This window comes from Fringilla coelebs (assembly GCF_963513975.1).
Source record: "Fringilla coelebs genome assembly, chromosome: 18".
Taxonomy (NCBI): domain Eukaryota; kingdom Metazoa; phylum Chordata; class Aves; order Passeriformes; family Fringillidae; genus Fringilla; species Fringilla coelebs.
The window spans coordinates 5157526-5175848 of record NC_140044.1 but is presented as its reverse complement, the minus strand read 5'-3'; the positions used below and the strand labels follow the sequence as shown (position 1 = coordinate 5175848).

The following is an 18323-nucleotide window of genomic DNA, read 5'->3' as shown; positions in this document are numbered from 1 at the left end:
GCATGACGTGTGGCACAGGAGAGGTGGCACATCCCCCGGGAGCTCGGTGGGAGCGCAGCCGCCTGCCTTGCTCCTTCCCATTTCTGAGCACCTGCTTTTGGCCACCCCCAGAAATCCATTTCTCTGCTGGATGGGCCTTTGGTTTGCCCTGGATGGAGCAGTCCCCCCGTGATTCTCCAGGAGATCCCTCCCAGGGGCTGCAGGAGAAGCAAAACTCTCCAGCCTCTGCTCCTGCATCCGTCAGCCTCAGGCCGAGGCGAACGAGCCAACAGCACAGCTCCAGCCCATCTGCTCTCCCAGCCAGGATTAGCTGCACTTTCAGGCTGCAAAAGCAGCTTCCCAAATGCCTCCAAACACAGGTTCATTCAGGCACATCTTAATTTTTGCAGAAACCTCCACACTCTGGCATTTCTCAGCTGCTCACCCCGGTGTGCGGCTCTTTAGGAACGGCAGGATCCGGATTCTTTCGACAGCCAATTATAAGAATCTCACACATCTGCTTGTTAAATTTACCAACACGTTAAATGAAAGTGGTTTTCTCCTGGTAAATGATCTCTGCTTCTGCTGTTCAGGCAATGCTGTGCCAAATAATATGGATCTATAGTAACAAAAACACATATTGAGAGAAGTATCTGCTTAACATCAGCAATTAAGTAATCTGTGATAATTCTGTAATATCACACGCAATCACTCCGCAATTAAATCTCTATTAAACATGTGAAGTGCACTGGAGACACTTATGGTCTGATTTGGAAGTCCCAGCTGGGTGACACACTGTGCAGTTCTGTGCTGCACAGATTAGGAGATCCCGACCTGAATTTGCCACCCTTAATCCGTATGTTTTCATTTTATCATACAAGGGATCAAGCAGATTTGGGGTGGCAATCCTGCCCTCCTGGCTCCTCTCCCCTGGGAGGAATATGAAACACAAGACTGTGTTTACTTTCACCAAATACAGAATGAAAATTCCCTTTTCTCCCAGATACCTGGTTCCTTTTCCTGCTCTTTTGTTCTGCCTGTCAAAATGGTTGAGCTGTAAAACAAATCCTGGGCAAACCATCTGCCAAAAAGATTTTTTATTATTGTTATGAGCTCCTAGGATGTGTTCTTCATCATCAAAAGCTTGACACATGGGTTCCTTTGGTGGACTAAGAGGGAGCAGATCAGCCTGCTGGAGCTGGGGAAGGTTTTGACTCAATATGTGATGGGGTCACTGTCCAGGATGGTGCTGGTGAGGTTGGAGATTTCCTGCCTTTATTTTTGAACTAAAAATAAACCAGACACATCCCTCACTTCTAATTAATTCAATAAGGTTCTAATAGGAGCAGAGCTGCTCCATGAGCTTCTGATATTTCCCATAATTGAGCAAATGAGGTGCCAAACCTCAAGGCTGGGGGGTGGATGTGGGACCCCAGCAAGATGATCCTGGTTTGCCAGGGAATGATCCTTCCACCAATGCATGCCCTCATTTCCTTTCTAAATCAAACTCCCAATTTAAATGTGTATTAAACCATGAATTATTACATCCTGTGTTTTTCTATTTTCTCTTTAATGGCTCTTTTCTCTGCCTATTTGAACTGCATGCCAAGGAAGAAGAGGAGAGGAAGGAGGAGCAGCAGAGGACGAGCCTTGGTTTGTTTTTCCTTCAGGAAGTCCTGCAGAGAGAAACATCAATTCTGACTGACATCTCTTTCATTGTGAGGAGATTTAAACTGTGCCAGTCTCTACTCTCAGACTGAACTGGACGTGGCAGCAATCCTGGAAGTTAAATTCTATTGAGTCACACTGGGTATTTTATTTTGCCTTGTGCATATCCTGGGCTGAGGCTGGGAGATGCCCTGCTCCAGGAGCTCCTCTGGGTGAGCATCTGCACAGAGCAGGGCACCATGAGCAGGAAGGCCATGGTCTGGCTGGTTTGGCTGAGCTCAGGAGTGGGCTCAGGAGGGGTTTGCAGCCCCCAGCCCTTGGTGGGGCCGTGTGAGGTTCACAGTGACTCAGAGCCCTGGGACAGTGATGGGTGAGGAGCCGCAGCCGCTGACTCACCCGGGAGCTGCTGCGGCACAGAGCTGGGCTGGGCTGGTGTTCTCCTCCTCCTCCTCCTCCTCCTCCTCCTCACTTCATCTCCTCCAGCCCCTCTGGGATGCTGAGTCACAGCCCTGCAGCCCCGGGGTGGCCCTGGGCGAGGGCATCCCTCTATCCTGTCCTCCTTTCTCCAGCAGAGCAGAAAAGGGATGCTGCTCCTTCTCATAACCACCCTGGTGCTGCTAAGGCCTCCAGAGAGGTCAGATCCATCTGTCCTTGATAGTTTTGTCCAGACTATTTCAGCCAATTTATTTCTTTTTCTCTGCACTTGGCGGGGACCAGAGCCACATCCAGATGTGGAACAGCACGGTGGAGTTCCTGAGTAAAGGCAGGAGCTGTCTGTGGAGGTGTTGGCCTCCCTGAACAACAGCTCTCAGCTTTTTGTGTGTTTCAGACTCATCCCCAAAGCTGCCCAAGGGGTGCACACCCCCCAGCTGGTACTCATGAGGGGTACAAAAGGTTATCAGACTCATGTCAGGGTGGTTTTTGGGGAAACAATCCTTGTATCTCCCAAGCTCCTGGGTTTAATGTACTTATTTAGTTGATGCCATTACCAGAGAACCTCTCCCAAGGCGCTGTTTGATCTGAGAGCTGGGCCAGTGCAGGCACAGCTGGCACTGCCTCCTTAAACCTCGGGGTGCTGTTTATATTATCATGATCTTCTACCTGACAGGCTCTTGGCAATATTTATATCAGCAGGCCCCAAAGTAGGGGTTGCAGGAGCCCAGTAAAATTAAAACTATTTATGCTGGTATTCGGGTCATAAGGCTGTGGAATAAGGATTTCCATAAAAGTCAGTAACAATCAGCAGGGTTTGGGGACCACCAGTGGGAACCAGGAGTGCTCAGGAGAGCAAACAAGAAACTGGGAGTAACAGTGAGCTTGAGAAGTCCTCAGGTCCTTTAAACACCACTGAAAACACACAACATTTGCTGGATACAATCCCCTAATTCTCCTGAATGTATGATCAAAAAAACCCCAAGTTGTTCTTTATTAGCGAAAGTGAGACAGCACAGTGAATGGAAAAACATTTTGGCATTCAAAATCAGCATATTTCACCCAGACTATATTGTCCAGTCCTTATTTTTAATGGCTTCAGATGACAGATTTGAAAATAGATGTAAATTCCTGTCCCAGCTCACGCCAGTGGTTAAATCATCCCCTGGCACCAGTTCCATCCATAAGGGGCAAGGCAGAAAATACAGATTAAAGCTGGCCCAAGAACAGGCACTAGCAAGCAGCACAGCACTGCTGTCCCAGGGCACACTGGGGTCTCTTCCCAAGTTTCCTTCTAAGGTAATTATTCTTTTGGAAATTAGAGGTTGCTTGATTCCATTTAAATTTCATTCATGCCATTTCCCCTGGGGAATGTCTGGGTGTTTGGAGGAGAAGGAAGAAGAAAGGAAGAGAATTTCCCCTTTGAAAGGTAAAGAAGGGATCCCATTTTATCCATACCAGGTTCAAGTCTCTTTCTATTTGGTGAGATCAGGTGTAACCTGTACTGGCTTCCTCTGCAGGCCTTTCTTCTTTCCCCTCCAGTTTTGAGTTTCACGTTTCCTTTGTTCCTCCCAGAAGGGTTTCTGCTCATCAAAGGGACCCTGGAGCTGTGTTCACTGCATGCCTCTGCACTGACTAAAGCCAGCCCTGGCCAGACTGCATGTTTGAATCACATTAGTTAACTTTTTAAACACTCACATTGTCATGGCTTAACACCTGGAAAATCTGCTTTCCAGGCATGGCCAAAGATGGAGTTTTCTGCAGAGATGCAGCCACAAGAAGCTGCAATTCCTGCAGGAATGCTGTGCCAGGCTGAGCAAAGGACACATCTTGGGAGAGGGGAAAAAGAAACTCCCTGCCCCAGGAGGTGCAGCCACCCCTGGTTTTTGCTCCTTGGAGGGTGTTTAGAGAGCACTCTGATGCTGCTCATTTTATATCACTTGGCAGGCTGCAAAGTAAACCTACAGCTGCAAACATCTCTGGGAAATATATACAACTGTTAAATAGGTAATTCATCCTCCCAAATTTTAATGTGACACTTCAGCTGTTAAAATCAGCTTCCACTCAAGCTTAATGCCACAGGGGTTTTGCTGAACTCCACTTGGAGTTGCTCAGACTTTTTATTAGAGATACAGACTGCCATGAATTTTGTTCCTTTCTTGAAAAGAAATGATTCATGAACAAATATATCTGCTTTCCTTAGAATATAGGAATGATGAAATACAACTCTTTAAGGAGTTTTAGATTGGTGCTCTTCTGTGGCTGCAAAGTATGAGCTATTCCTGTCTGTAGGCTGGTTAAACTAAATCTCATGGCAATATTCTCCTCCTGAAATGAATAACTGAGACTTGGAGCATTGGTGAGGAGAAATGAATGGACTCTTCAAAGTATTTGTTCAGAAGGGGAATTATTAGTGCACAAATTAATGCAATACATGGATACATCATTAATTCTTGGTCTTTGTCTTGTATTACTTGACAAAATACAGAGGCCCCAATAATTTAAAAATTCACAGACGTTCAGTAAAAAAATTCATCTTGACTTCATCTGCTAAGAGGCATTTTACTGAAGCATCACCCAGCCAGCTGTGGGAGACTGAAGGATATTCTTTTAATTGGCTAAACCTTTAAGTGCTTTATAATTGCTTTCACTAAGCAGCTTCAGCGACAGAGCAAACGCTACCTGGAACTGATTACATTTTAATAGGCTTAGCCAACGTCCCCCGTGCAAAGCCTCCCCTTGATGTCCATCAATTTATCTCAGTGTCGTTTTCAGAGCTCAGCTGTGCCACTCAGTAACTCCTGCCTTCCTTCCATCCACGTGGGAATGGTCTGAGAGGCAGCCAGGAGGTGCTGAGGGCTGTCTGGAGGAGAAGGGGCTGCAGGCAGGGCTGTTGGTGGGGTATCAGTCCATGCCACAAAACCACCCCCTTTCCAGGAGACATTTTGGCTGAACAGAGCTTTCCTCCTGAGACAAGCTCAAATACACCCTGATTTTGGAGCAGCAGAGAGAACTGGGGTTGTTCAGCCTGGGGAAGAGAAGGCTGCAGGAAGAACTTGCTGCAGCCTTCCACTGCCTAAAGGAGCTCCAAGAAGGCTGGGGAGGGACTTGGGACCAGGGCCTGGAGTTACAGCACAGGGGAATGGCTTTACAGTGAGAGGAGGAAGGGTTAGACTGGATATCAAGAAGAAATTCTTCCCCCCTGGCACAGGGAAGCTGTGGCTGCTCCTGGATCCCTGGTGGCACTTGGAGCAACCTGAGATAATGGAAGGTGTCCCTGCCCATGGCAGGGGTGGAATGAGATGAGCTTTAAGGTCCCTTCCAACCCTGGTGTGTGTTTCTGTGTATTCATGTGAGTGTTTAAGGATTATTTAGAATTTTATCAAGTGATTGGCATATCAGGCTGTGCGATCAGAAAACGTTCAGACTCCTGTGAAGCATCACACAGCCTTGGGAGACAGCATTCCAGGGCTCCAGCATAGCCAGGGAATAGCAACACAAACTGGGGCTGGTTTAATGGGAGGAATTGGGTGGGTGAAGGAGGGTGTGGAAGGTATTTTTAACAACAGAATTGGTTGCCCTGATATCTTCAATAAAAAGCTGGGAAGCTGTGAGTGCCTGGAGCCCTCTGAATTTGAATCCTCACACCTGGTGAACTCTGACAGCAGAGAGGGAATTTCAATCAGGAATCTCATGCTTCCTGACTTAATGAGTTGGCTCCCAGGCAACAGGCCTGACACATCCCTTGATCCTGATCACCCTCATTATTTTGTACATGACCACAGTCAGACGGAGCCAAGAAAATACACAAATGCTACCAAAAGGGACGAAAACACTGCTGTGGATGTTTTGAATGAGGCTGTTAGCCTGGCCACTTTTAGCTCTTATTTCAATGTAAACAAATACTTAATCTCAGTACATTTGGAGCAAGGAAGATTTTTTGCTGCTCTGAACTTACCCAAGAGCTCTGCACACCATGAACCACAAAAAACTGTTTTCTAAGCACTGATTTTACAAGTTCTGAAACATTTCACCCTTAGACCTAAATCAGCCTTCTCTGTACCTCAGGCCAAATTTCACTTTTGGAAATGGAAAATACTTTCACCCCCATGAAGCTCTGATACTCTGCCAGCAGTTTTATTAGGGGGGACAAGTGTACTTTTTCTTTTCCCACCCTCTTCAATAAATGAGCCCAGACTCTGTTCATGATTTTGGCTGTCATGGATGCCAGGATAGATCATGTGAATCCTTGTGTATTTTTTTGCTACTTTTCAGACAGCTCAGAGACCTGGGTTATTAAAATGTAACTCATGAGGAATAGGTGACAAAAGTAAGTCTGAATCAAGCACCTCCAGTAATAAAAAAAAAAAAAAAATCAGGTTTTTTGTATCTGAAAAACTGAAATGCACAGGATTTCACTTCCATTTGCTAGATAAAGAGAGCATTTCTGCATGGTGGAGTGAATCACAGACAAAAGTGAGGGAGGATTTTTTTATTTGCTGGATCTTCCTCAGCACAGAAAGGCAGCAAACAGCTGCCCTCTCATTGCCTTCCCAGCAGGGAGGGGAGCTCAGTCCTGCTGCTGGGGTGGCCCTGAGGAGATGCCTGGAATATCTGGGCATCCCTGCATGCTGGGGCCCCGTGGTGCCACATCTGACCCACTTCTGAACCCCCTCAGGCTCCAGACTGAAACCCTCACTTTTGCCAAATATTCTCCGCTTTTGCAGTACACAGCAAACCCAAAAATTTGCCTGGAGAAGAAGAAAGAGGAAGCAGAAGAAGATGAAAAAGAAAATTATGCCTATTGTTCAGAAAGTGAAGGGTTGTTTTTCAGTGCCTCAGAGAAGATGTGGACCTGTGGGTGAGGGGTGCACTTCCTCCAGTGCTGAGGAATGCCAGATGTAAATTTAGTTTTCTCTGCTATTATTCATGAAGAGCTCTCTCTCCTTGATGATCAAAGAGGATACAATACTAAAAGGAGAGAGAGAGAGGTGTGTGAGGTGGTGTAGTGTGAGTGAGAAAAGGCAGCTTCTCACTTCATGGCAGCAGGCAGAAGTGTTAAAAACAGAAAGGGATAGCAAGGAGCAGGGTCCTTGTAGGCTGCATGGGGAAGCAAGGCTCCCTCCTCACCCAGCCCTGGATAACAGTTCATTGGGGTGCAGAGACAGTAAACAAACACAGTCCAACCAGATAACTGTGGGGAATTTAATGTGCCCTGTGATTTTATTTTCCTTTTTCCCAGGAGGTGCTTCCCAGGTGGGAATGCACAGGTGGCTCACCTATGGCACGGGCAAGGAGTGCTGCATGGGATGCATTCCATGTGAAAAACAGCTGGGAAAATGTCTTGGAGGCTCCTGGTGCCTTCTCTAGGGATTTCTCTCATTGGAAATGTGGTCTGAGCCAAAGCACTTCTAATACCAAGATGCCCCTGGATCCCTGGAAGTGTCCAAGGCCAGGCTGGACGGGGCTTGGAGCAGCCTGGGACAGTGGAAGGTGTCCCTGCCCATGGCAGGGGTTTGGGACTAGGTGAACTTTAGTGTCCCTGCCAACCCAAACCCTTCTAAAAACATCAGAACATCAGAAAGCTTTCTGCTAACAAATTCTCCCCATCTCATGTTTAAAACCACTATGGGCACACCTTGTTAGCTATTTTGGGTATTATTTCTGGGCAGCTTTTGCTTTATCCTCTCTAGGGTTAAGCTACCAGATACTTTGGTCTTTTCCTCAGCTGATTTAATCAAGACATCCACTACTCTGCAGTACAGCTCAATTCCTGAGTGCAGGATCTTTTATTTAAGCTCTGTCTGAACCAGAGCTATGCAGAAAAAGGGGAGTAATGAAACAACACAAGCAAGGCTTAAATTGCTGTTGACTAAATCATTAAAATGCTGGGCTGGTTTTGCTTTTCCAGAGTGAGCAGGTCTGCTCATTAGTTTTGCAAACCAATGAGAGGAATAGTGGATTTGTCTTTCCAAACCAGCTATGGGTCTGCTGGTAGATAAAACCAGCACTGGGAGGTACAAGAAACAATGGGAAGGATTCCACTGATGGATGAATGGAAAAAGATATTTGCTTTTACAAATAAACTTCAGGTTTGCTGATAAATTATATTAGACATTGAAAGATGAAAGAAACAATGGGGAAGAAAAACCTCTAAATTTAGTAAGAATTAAAAATTAAAAGGGAGGGTTATACATTAGAGGGGAATCTCTGGTATCAGGTGTTCCAGGAAGTCTGAGCCTCTCAAATACCTCAGCCAATGAGGAAAGCTAGAGGGAAATTGGGATAAAAAGGAGGCTGCATGCTCCAAAAATCTGCGAGATCCCAGAGGAATGCCCCATGGCCTCTCCCTTTATTCGAATAAAGTAAAAGGATCCCCTATCTCCTTTTTGGACATAAACCTCTGCTGTTTGTGGATTAATTCTCCTAACACCAACCAGCAAAGACAAAAGGAGAGGGCGTTTGGGCAAAAGTGTTTTCCAGCTCCCGCCTGTTCCTCTTCCAGCCCCGTTTCTCTGTTCCCCGAGGGAAGGCGATACTCACGCAGGACCCTGACGCCGTGCTTCAGGGCTTGCACTCTGCTGGGCTCCATGGACATGCTGAGCATGGTCTGCTGCCCACCAATGGTGCACACCTGGTTCTCCTGGGCCGCCTGCCTGAACATCACCAGCAGCTGGTTGGCGATGATGGTGTTGAGCACCGAGATGACCACCATGGGGAACACGAAGGAGATGAAGGTGTTGACCTGCAGGGGAGGGATGGGGCACAATCAGGGAGAGGAGCATCGGAGCAGGAGGTTGGGTTTTATTTCTCAAAGCAGGCTGCAGTGGAAAGCTTTCCCTCCTCTTACTCAGCTGGTTTTGAAGGATTGTTGTACAGAGGGAGAACTCGAACGCTGCTGACGTGGGTTCGTTCATGTCGGTCAACACCCAGAAAAGGCAAAATCATTCCTATCTAATCTATTCCTATCATTACTATCTTTTCCCCTTTTCATTGCCAGAAATGTCTTTTCTGAAACATGCCATTGATCTTTTCATCTCACAACCAGCAGGATGCTGCTTAGCTCTCATCATGCATAGCATGACTTCTAAATAACAGTGTGTTATTGTCTTTTTCCTGCATTATGAGCCCTCCTTGGGATCTTTTTAACTATCTTTTTTTTTGTCTTGTGTCCTTTCCTTGTGGATTTAATGACAGTGCTTTGTTACCTCATAACTATGTTAAATAAACCTTGTGCCTTAAAGGATTAAAATTGATCAGAATAAACAAGTGGAAATTGTAATGTCTTTAGTACAAATTATTTGATTACTACAGTTTTGATAAAATTAAATGGAGGATCAAATTAAGCAGTGATTGAATCAAGTGGAAGTCGCAGTTCATGTCAAATGCAAGGCTTTTGGGCTGTTTGGAAACCCCAGTGGAACTGAGCTTGGCAAAGGGCATTCAGGGAAACAGAGACACGTGTAGGGTTTGCCTGCATATCTGCCATGGTGGGATGGGGAGCTGCTCTGCTGAGCCCAAGAGCTCATCCTCCCTGCTGGATGGCTCAGGAGGAGACTCAGCACATCCCTCAGCTGAGGGTGGAACAAATGAAAAGCCCTTCAAGTTTTTAGAGTTTCAAAATATTGACAAGAATTAAACCGCGCTGCAAATCGCTGTGAAAGCAATTGTATTAGAAGTGATAAAATGACAAAAAGATGAAACTATGAAACTAAACCCAAGAGGGAATTTGCTCAGTGGGAGGGCTCCAAGGCAGGGACTTATCTTTCACCTCAGTGATGTAGCACACAGAACAGCCCTGCACACCAAGATGATGCCAGGTCCCTCTGCAGGTTGCAAAACCTCATCTAGAGGCAGGTGCTCCATCTGCTGGGGTGGAGATATCCCCTCTCCATCCACCCACTCCTGCTGGACCATCACCATGGTGGACAGGGCTCTCTGTACACCCTGTGTCTGCTGCAGATTTGTGGGCTCTGTGCTCTGGGGGGATTCAGAAATGCTGGAGGTGAGTGGGAATCACCCAACCACACCCCCAAGGTGCTGCAGGGCATCTGTAAAAGAAATGAGCAGCACACGAGCACATGGCAGCAGAGGCACATCAGGAACACTTCACTTTCTTTGTCCATAGATCTGAAGCAGGAGCTCCTCTCTTGGTGAAAGCTGGCTCTGTGGTTGATGCCCAGGTTTTCTTTGGATGGATCAAGTCTCTGTACAGCTTTGTGCTCCAGAGCTGTTAAGCAAAAGCACCAGCTGGGTTTTGTCTCTCTCCAGCACGGTGAGAACATCCTCTCCCGTTCATGCTGGAGATAACAACAGGGATCCTCTTCGGGCTGAGTGAATTCCTAGGTACACCCCACCACTACAAGCTTCTAATGGCCTCTTTTATTAAGTTTCCTATGCTTCTAGAAGATCTCACAGCCTCCTGTATATAAAGCAGAGTTATCTTTTGGAGCTGCCTCCACAGGCTGAGACAGATCACTAAGCAGTAAGGACCAACTATTTAACCCTTGCCCTGCAGCCGGGCTGAGCTGGGGCACACAGGGGGGAAATGATTGCTCAGATTTACCAGGTCAGACTAAGGCACGAACCCTGTAGCTCCTCACTCCAATTTCTGTGGCTTTAGCTGCAGAATGCCCTTCCTCTTCCCCACTGCTGAACAATGCCTGCACATCAGCAAAATGCACCACTTAACTCTGGAAATGTTTCACTCTGTCACCCGAGATTCAGGATTTATTGGTTTTCATTCTAAAATTTTGCCCTAGCTGTAAATTACATTGGCTTGATATAATTTTGAAGAACTCTAAAAGTCTTTTCCAAGCTGTCTTAAAAGCCTCGATTCATTATATAGTTGCATTTTGAAGTCTTTTAGAGGGCTTATGAAATTGGCTAGAAGAGCATTGACTTTCCCTTTTAGGAATTGTTATGGCTAAAGTGAGAATATTGCATAGTTTCCATCAAAGGCTATATTTAAAGATTTTTTCCCTCCCTTGATTTGTAGCAAAACTCTCACATATTAAAAAAAAAAAAATTTAAAAAATCAATATATTCCCCAGTAGCAAAATATTTTAATTTGTTGAAAGAATTATGAATTATTTGCAAACACAAAGTCCCAAAGTACATAAGGGCTAGAAAAGCCAATTTTCCTAAGCAAACCCTTTCTATTCCCTGTTTTTCTGTCGAGCTGCTTGCTGGGAGCCCAGCACGCTGTGCACACCAGTGCAGCAACACTTCATTTTCACGTGGTTTTGCACGCTGCTGGAGCTGGTGCCTCCAACAACTTCTCAAAGTCAGTGGAAAATTTCCCTCTTGCTCAAGAGGAGCTGGTCTGGGATCCCAGGACTGCACGTTCAAAAGTTCAGGAGCAGAAAGACTTGTGGAGGTGATTAATGGGATTTTTTACAGTGTCTCCATCATCAGTGGGCTAAAGTGGCTACATGTGTCAGTGAACACCCGTGGGAACCTTTGGGGTTTTATAGATCTTGACAGACTACTCTGGCCCCAGGAAGAAGGGTCTAGAGAGTGTAGAGGCTCATTTGTGACCTGAAAGTCTCAGATTTCTGTTGGCTCACCATGGAAAGCACAGCCTGTGTGATGCTGGGTCTGCACTAACCCTGTGCTCAGGTTATTTGGGTGCACAAGCACAGGGGTCTGCCCTCATCTTTGCTCCCACCAAGTGTGGTTCAGCCTGATTCTCCTCTCCTTCAAAAGGGATGTGTTTGCACCAAGGTGAACCCAGCACCAGAGCCCAGCACCACAGTGGGCAGGAAGAGCTCAGAGCAGGAGCCCAAAGCCGTGCAGGGACAGGCTCAGCCCTGGCTGCTCTCTAGGCTAAAAAACCCACACAAACACAACACCAACCCCATGACTGTGTGCTAAATCCTCATTAAAAAAAAAAAATTAAAAAATCCAATATTGCAATGTTTGCCAGTGGCAGGGCAGAATGGAGCACATGGAACACTGACCCAGCTCCGTGCTTCTGTCCCTGCTGGAATCAGGGCAATCCCAAATGCTGCTCAAGCACCAGGCTGGCAGCATAAGGGACAAGAAAGCAGAACCCAGTCTCAAGACTGTGACTCTCCCTAAATCTTTTGCATGGAAAACTGCTCCCCTGGCTCTGCTGAGCTTCCTGCTGACGTGGCTCCCTTTGGCCAAGCCGTCCCCCAAATTCCTTGGCTGTGTGGTTTCCCTGGGTTACCAGCAGCCATCAGCTCCCTGGCAGCTGTGATGGAGAGGATGAGCACAGAACTCCACAAGGAACTCCCCAGAGGGCTTCAACAAAGTCCTGTAAATCAGAGGGTTTGCAGAGATTTATTCCTTTGTGCTCCAAGGAGGAACACAGGTTCAAAGACCTTTGGAAAAAGATGGGGTTTGGATCCCTACTACAAGACAAAACCTTTTTTTTGTTAGATAGATCTGAAGGCAAGGAGGGTAAAATTTACGAGTATTACACCTGTTTGTGGGTCACCTTTGCTCCCACAAAACTCCATCACCTGAGCCACCTGCAGCTGACAGATCCCATGGTCCGTCAGCACAAGATTTTGGGCAGGCACAGAAAAAATGAGTGAAGCCTTGGAGAACTGGTTAAAAGCAAACACATTAGGCTAAAGGCTCTTCTGGACATTCAACACTGGCAAATTCAACGCTGTAAGTATTTATGATAAAAACAGCCAAGAATCAGAACTACTCACAACATTTTAATTGAAAGAGTTTTGATGAGAAAATAGAAAATGTTCCAATACTGAGAACATAAAAGATTTTTTGAACACGGGTCTTGTGTTTTCCCTCATGCTTTTTTTCCAGATAAGTAAATAAAATCCCCCAGAGCCAGTGGAGCATGAAATGCTGGTCACAGCAGCAGCACAGGGTGGTGCATCCCATGGAGCAGCAGCTGGGGTGCTCTGCCTGCAGGAGCAAGGCCCCTGGAGTGGACAAGGGGGCCAGCTGAGATTAAGGGATAATTTTAACCCTGGGTTGTGACAGGGATTTTGTGTCAGAGATGAGAGATGTTCCCTTGTAGCCTGATAAGTGAGGTGACAGCAGAGCCAGATCCTTGCTCTCTGTCAGCTCAGCCTCTCCAGGGACAGACCCCCTTCCAGCAGTGAGCTGGGATGCCCTAAAAGATTTTTTCTGCCTTTCTTTTCAGGGCTGTGGGAAGGACAATTAAAAGGGAGAGAAGTGTGGATGATGATGAGCTGGAAAAACCTCATTTGTACCCACTAAGCTTCTGTCATAGCTCATTTCCCTGTGCACACCTGGGGAATGCTGTGAGATGCCTGCAGCCTTCCCCTTTGCTGCTGGGGAGGATTCTCAGTGCAGACTCCTGGGGATGTACCTGGGGAAATGGGTGAGAAACCCCAAAGGAGCTGAAAACTGACTCAGGAGGAGATGTGTCCTTGCTGGTTTCCTGGAAGTGACGAGGGAGAGGACTGAGGATACAGCGCATCATTTGATTTGTGGTTTTGAGCAGATCTATTAAACCACAGAGCCACATTTTAACAATCTACCACATTCTGGTTCACCTCATTTCCAATGGAAATGGAAAGTAAATTATCCTCCCCCTGACTGTGGAGGCAGTATTGTTAGCATATGTCAATCAGGGAAGCACATTCTGCTACAACAACATTTGGCTGACAAAAAATCTTATTTGACTAAATGTACTTTACGAAATTACTGGTTATCTCACTCAGTAGCCAGAATTAGCATTTTTTTAACCAGCCAGTGGATAATTTCAGCCGTTAATAAGCACAGTACTGCATTCCAGGATACAGCAATCTGTGCAAGACAAAGCAGGGCAGGGGAAGGTACATCGTGTTGGGATGCCAGAGGGAGCATTTGGCAATGGCACTCGTGTTTGATGTTCCCAGGATGTGTCTGATGAAAAAAACCATCCACAGGGTTTTTTCCCCCCCCACAGTAAATAAATTAGCATCTAATTAACCCCACCTCTACATTAGCTCTCCAGCTTTCCATGCCAAGTATCTCAGATTGTCAGGTAAATGCCATTCCTTAGTACAGCAGGGCAGGAGAGCTTAGTGTTTGTGAGTGATGGAAGAAAATAACCCCTGCTTTTGGAGCCAGTAACTGGCACATGGGAAAGCGTGGAAGCTGGACAACTACAGCCTAGTAAGGGAATTTTTCTCCTCGGGAATTTTTTGAGGGGATCAGTACTGCAATGTGTTGGCTCTGATCCTTACCTTGGATGAGTGCATCCTGGTATGGGAGCACAACTGCTGGGTAAATAGGAATATTTGGCCAAGTGCCAAAGCCTGTGTGTGTATCTGGAGCTCTACCAGTGCATTTCAGCAGGAGCTCGACCTTTGCAGGCTGCCAGTTCTATCTGGGGCAGGTCTGCCTGTCACACCTCATTTCGGGTGGCCGCTCTCTCCAGCAGCCTTGACAGCCTGGCAGGGGTGACACAGCTGTCACCTCCGGACAGAGGCTGGCTGCTGACCTGGCTGGGTGGCACTCTGTGCCCTGGGCAGACACTTTTGGTGGGTCTGGTGGAATCCTGCATCCCCTCACAGCACCAGAGTGACACAAACCCCACTGAGCTCAGGCGTGTGAAATAACGCTCCCCTTTCCTCCCAAAGAGGGACAGGATGCAAATATCTGTGTAGATCCAGGACACAATATCCCAAATTAGCTTAATGAATAATCAAAGACAAGATGCTAAAACCCAGCTATTATTTTTTTCTTTGAAGTATTGAGAACTGGCCACAAAAGCCTCTGGTTGTACATCCTGATATACCCTGTGCCTCTTCTACCCAGCTAGAGGTGAGTACACGTTGCACACACATTATCCGAGGTAACAGAGTGTGGCTGTGTGAATTGCTCTGATCTCACCCCAAACAGAGCTGCCCTGTTCACCCCCTGGAGCTGCAGGAGCTCAGAGAGACTGAGGAGCACCTTCCCTGTGCCTCAGGGAGACCTTTTCAAAAGCGCTGAATATCAAGCCCAGACATTTCAAAGAAAGGTTACAATGATGTAAAATGTGCTCCCAGTCACAGGTATTGATGTCAAAATGTATGATCAGGTCTGGGCTGCAGAGGCAGAGCCTGAAGCCAGGACACAGCTGTGTGGGGACACAGAGGGGGATGGCAGTGACAAGCAGCTGAACCTCAGGAGCTGGGGCAGTGATGAGGCTGTGAGCATGAACACACACACGAACAGGACATCCAGGGTTCTTCAAACGGGGGAAAAATCCCCAAGAAAAGCCTGGAACTCAGGCTCATCCTGTCCAATCCGTTGCTGATTAAATAACTCAGCAGGTTTTGTTGGCCTCAGCTGGCATCAGCCACGGGAGCTGGAATTGGCCAACACTCTGTATTTCAGACCTCTGCAGGAGCCCCAGCTTTATTATCTCTGCTTTGGATGTGGTCTGGGAACAGGAGACTGCAGGTACTGGTGCTGAGGTGAAGAAAGAGAACAGATAAGTCTGAAGGTAAATGATCAGATGGAACCTCTGGATGCCCTTGAGTCACTGGACTGGTTCCTGTCCCCGTGCTGCTGCTGCCCTGCAGCCACTGGTGTCCCTGGGGCTGGAGCTCCATCCATGGCACAGCAGGGACATGTCAGCATCTGCTCCTGACACAGCCACTTACTTGCTTCACTCACTGAGGGAAAACCCCTCCAAAGACAGCCCAGAGGATAATGCACAAGACTTGTTCTCGAGCTCTGGCTGCTGGAGGCTGTGGAGGAGTTTCAGCTTTTGTATTGGTAGATATTTATACCAGAAGAAAATCCGTGTTACTACAAGGCTTGGGGTGGCAGACTGCAGTCTGTGCTGTGCTTGGGGATCTACAAAGTGCAAGTACCTGCAGCCTGCTGCACAGCAGGAGGACGTGGCCATGCACAGGGCAGTGGTCCTCTCCTCTCCTCTCCTGTCCTCTCTCTGTGCTGGCTGGATGCCTCCAGAGCTGTCTCCAGCTGGATAACACCAGCCTTGAACTCTTCCAAATGGCTTAATTTAGCTCAAGCATTGAGATCAGAAAGTGGATCTGCTTAAACTCTGTTTTCATTAGCATTTTGTGTCTGCTCCACAGTAGTGATGTTTTCCTGGCTTCTCTCCCTAGATCTGTGGCCATCACAGAGAATAACCAGGCACTGTGGATTAAGGTTTTAAGAATAACCAACGTGTACCATTTTGGAGCCTGTGTGTGGTCCCACACTGATGAACTATAATGGGAATGCAGAGCAGCTAATGATGTTGAGAAGTTGAGTTAATCACATACTCTGCAGGAGTTAATCAGATACAGAACAGATGGAAATAAATTGCGCACCGACAAAAAGCATCCATCATATCCATGGCAAAAACATTCCCATTCATAAACTTCCCTCCTTGGAGAAAACATTTGTACATAAGAAATAACATCTGATGCAGAACAACTTAAATGGGTGTCTTGCTCATGGTGGGTTGGGAGAGATGTCAGAGCACTGAATAATGGTGGCATTCCTGAGCACAGCTGCATACCTGAAAGATCATTTAACCTCATTTCTATGCATGGTTACAGTGCTGTGACCTGAACTATTTTCAGATTTATTTATTTATTGTAAGTAACAGCTAAAGATGTGATTCATCCATAACTGTTTCATATAAATCTTATTATTCCTAACTGTACACAAAGGTAATACCTAAATATTAAACTCCCTGGGGACCTCAGAGCTTTTCATTACCTCCTTAAGTGCCAGAGAACCTACTCCATTATAGCTGTTTTTAAGAGAAAAATTCCTCTTTTCCTGGTCTTTGCCCATCAAACTTGAATGGCTCTGCTGATTCCACCTTCCAAAGAGAAAGAAAAACTGAAATTCAGGAAATCCTGGAAACAACGGACTGGGGAATAGACAAATTGGAAGGTTCTAAGGTTTACCACTGTGCACTGAAAATGCCTTGTATATCATGGATACTCAGCTTTTTCTCTTAACAAAACTGAAGGAAAAATGTTTATTTAGAAAAATGAAAGAGTAATCAAAAAAAGCGCAATGCCAAAGAAAAAAACCCAAAACCCAAAAAACCCAAGTTCTCTCTAGGATTGAGCTTGATGAAGGTGATGAATTTGGGGCTTTTTACATCTCACCTCAATTAATTTAGGGCCTCTTGCCACTGATTTAAGAGGGATATGTGGAATTTAAAAAGGAAGGGTTTTGGGACAGCTGCTGCTTTCCTCTACCTGGTAAGGGAGGACAGAGGAAGTGACAGAGCAGCAGTGATGATCCTCCATCACATCTTCCTTAACCCAAAGCTTCAAATCCTCCCCACCTCCTCCCTCAGGAAATCAGAGAATCACAAAAAATTCTGAGCTGGAGGGGACCCACAAGGATCACCGAGTCCAGCTCCTTCCTCCTTCCTTTCCTGTGACTGGTACAGTGAGCTACAAGGTAAATTAATTCAATTTACCCAATTTTGCTTGCAGACAGGAATAAAGTCAATTCATATGCTGTCAGTTTGCTGGCCTCAGCCTGGCTGCTCAGATCCATTGCACTATTTAGGGCAATATTTTTGGTTGAGCAAAGACTCAGTGAATAATGTTCATGCTTTTCCCTTTGAACACACAGGTCTTTGGTACCATTTCCCCCTCACCCTACCCAGCAGCTATGTTCTACTGAAGGGGAAATAATACTTCAAATGACAGACTGGAAATACACTTTAAATAATTCACCAGTGCAGTTGGATTTCAGTTCTCACTATCTGCTGGTATTTTGGTTCCTGCCTGTTTTTGCCAAAGGGATATTGCCCATTGCCTTTCACAAGATATTTGGGCTTCTCCAGCTCTGCTGCTTGTCATCCCTCTAAAGAATTTAATAAATGTTCATACAGTGCCTAATGCTCCTGACGGCTGAGTAATCCCAATCCAGATTTTGCAGTTATTTTCTGTTTATCCTCTTTTGGTTCTTCTTTCCTACTGGGTTGCACAAGTTGTGGAGGCTCACAGGGTGGACATTCATCCAAAGAAAGAGTGCATGGTGCTCCCAGTGGAGCAGACTGGTGCTGATGTTGAGAGTGGCTGATGATGTGCTTCTCAAAGCCCAGGAAATCAGCCTTTTTTCCTGTGCTCTTCACCACTACTGCAAGTGCTCAGCACATCTGACGCTCCTGTGCGGCTTCTGCAGCCTGGGATGCTGCAGGAGGGGCAGCCACCACAGCCCTAAGGACAGCACAGGCTGCAGGTGTGTCTGAGGGCACTATCACCATGTAAAGAACTCCCAGCAGCTGGTTTTGTGAGGCAGCATCCAGATCCTTGCTGCTC

At 46.5% G+C, this 18323-nt stretch overlaps 1 protein-coding gene across 1 annotated transcript in view; it reads right to left on the bottom strand.

Annotated features, from left to right (window-relative positions):
• NTSR1 (neurotensin receptor 1) overlaps nt 1-18323 on the bottom strand; it is a gene marked incomplete at both ends in the record, with an annotated part of 49382 nt that overhangs the window by 4251 nt on the left and 26808 nt on the right. The window contains one exon of the mRNA XM_084217821.1: nt 8623-8824. Within this exon, the coding sequence (XP_084073947.1) occupies nt 8623-8824 (202 nt within the window). The remainder of the gene's footprint in view (nt 1-8622; nt 8825-18323) is intronic.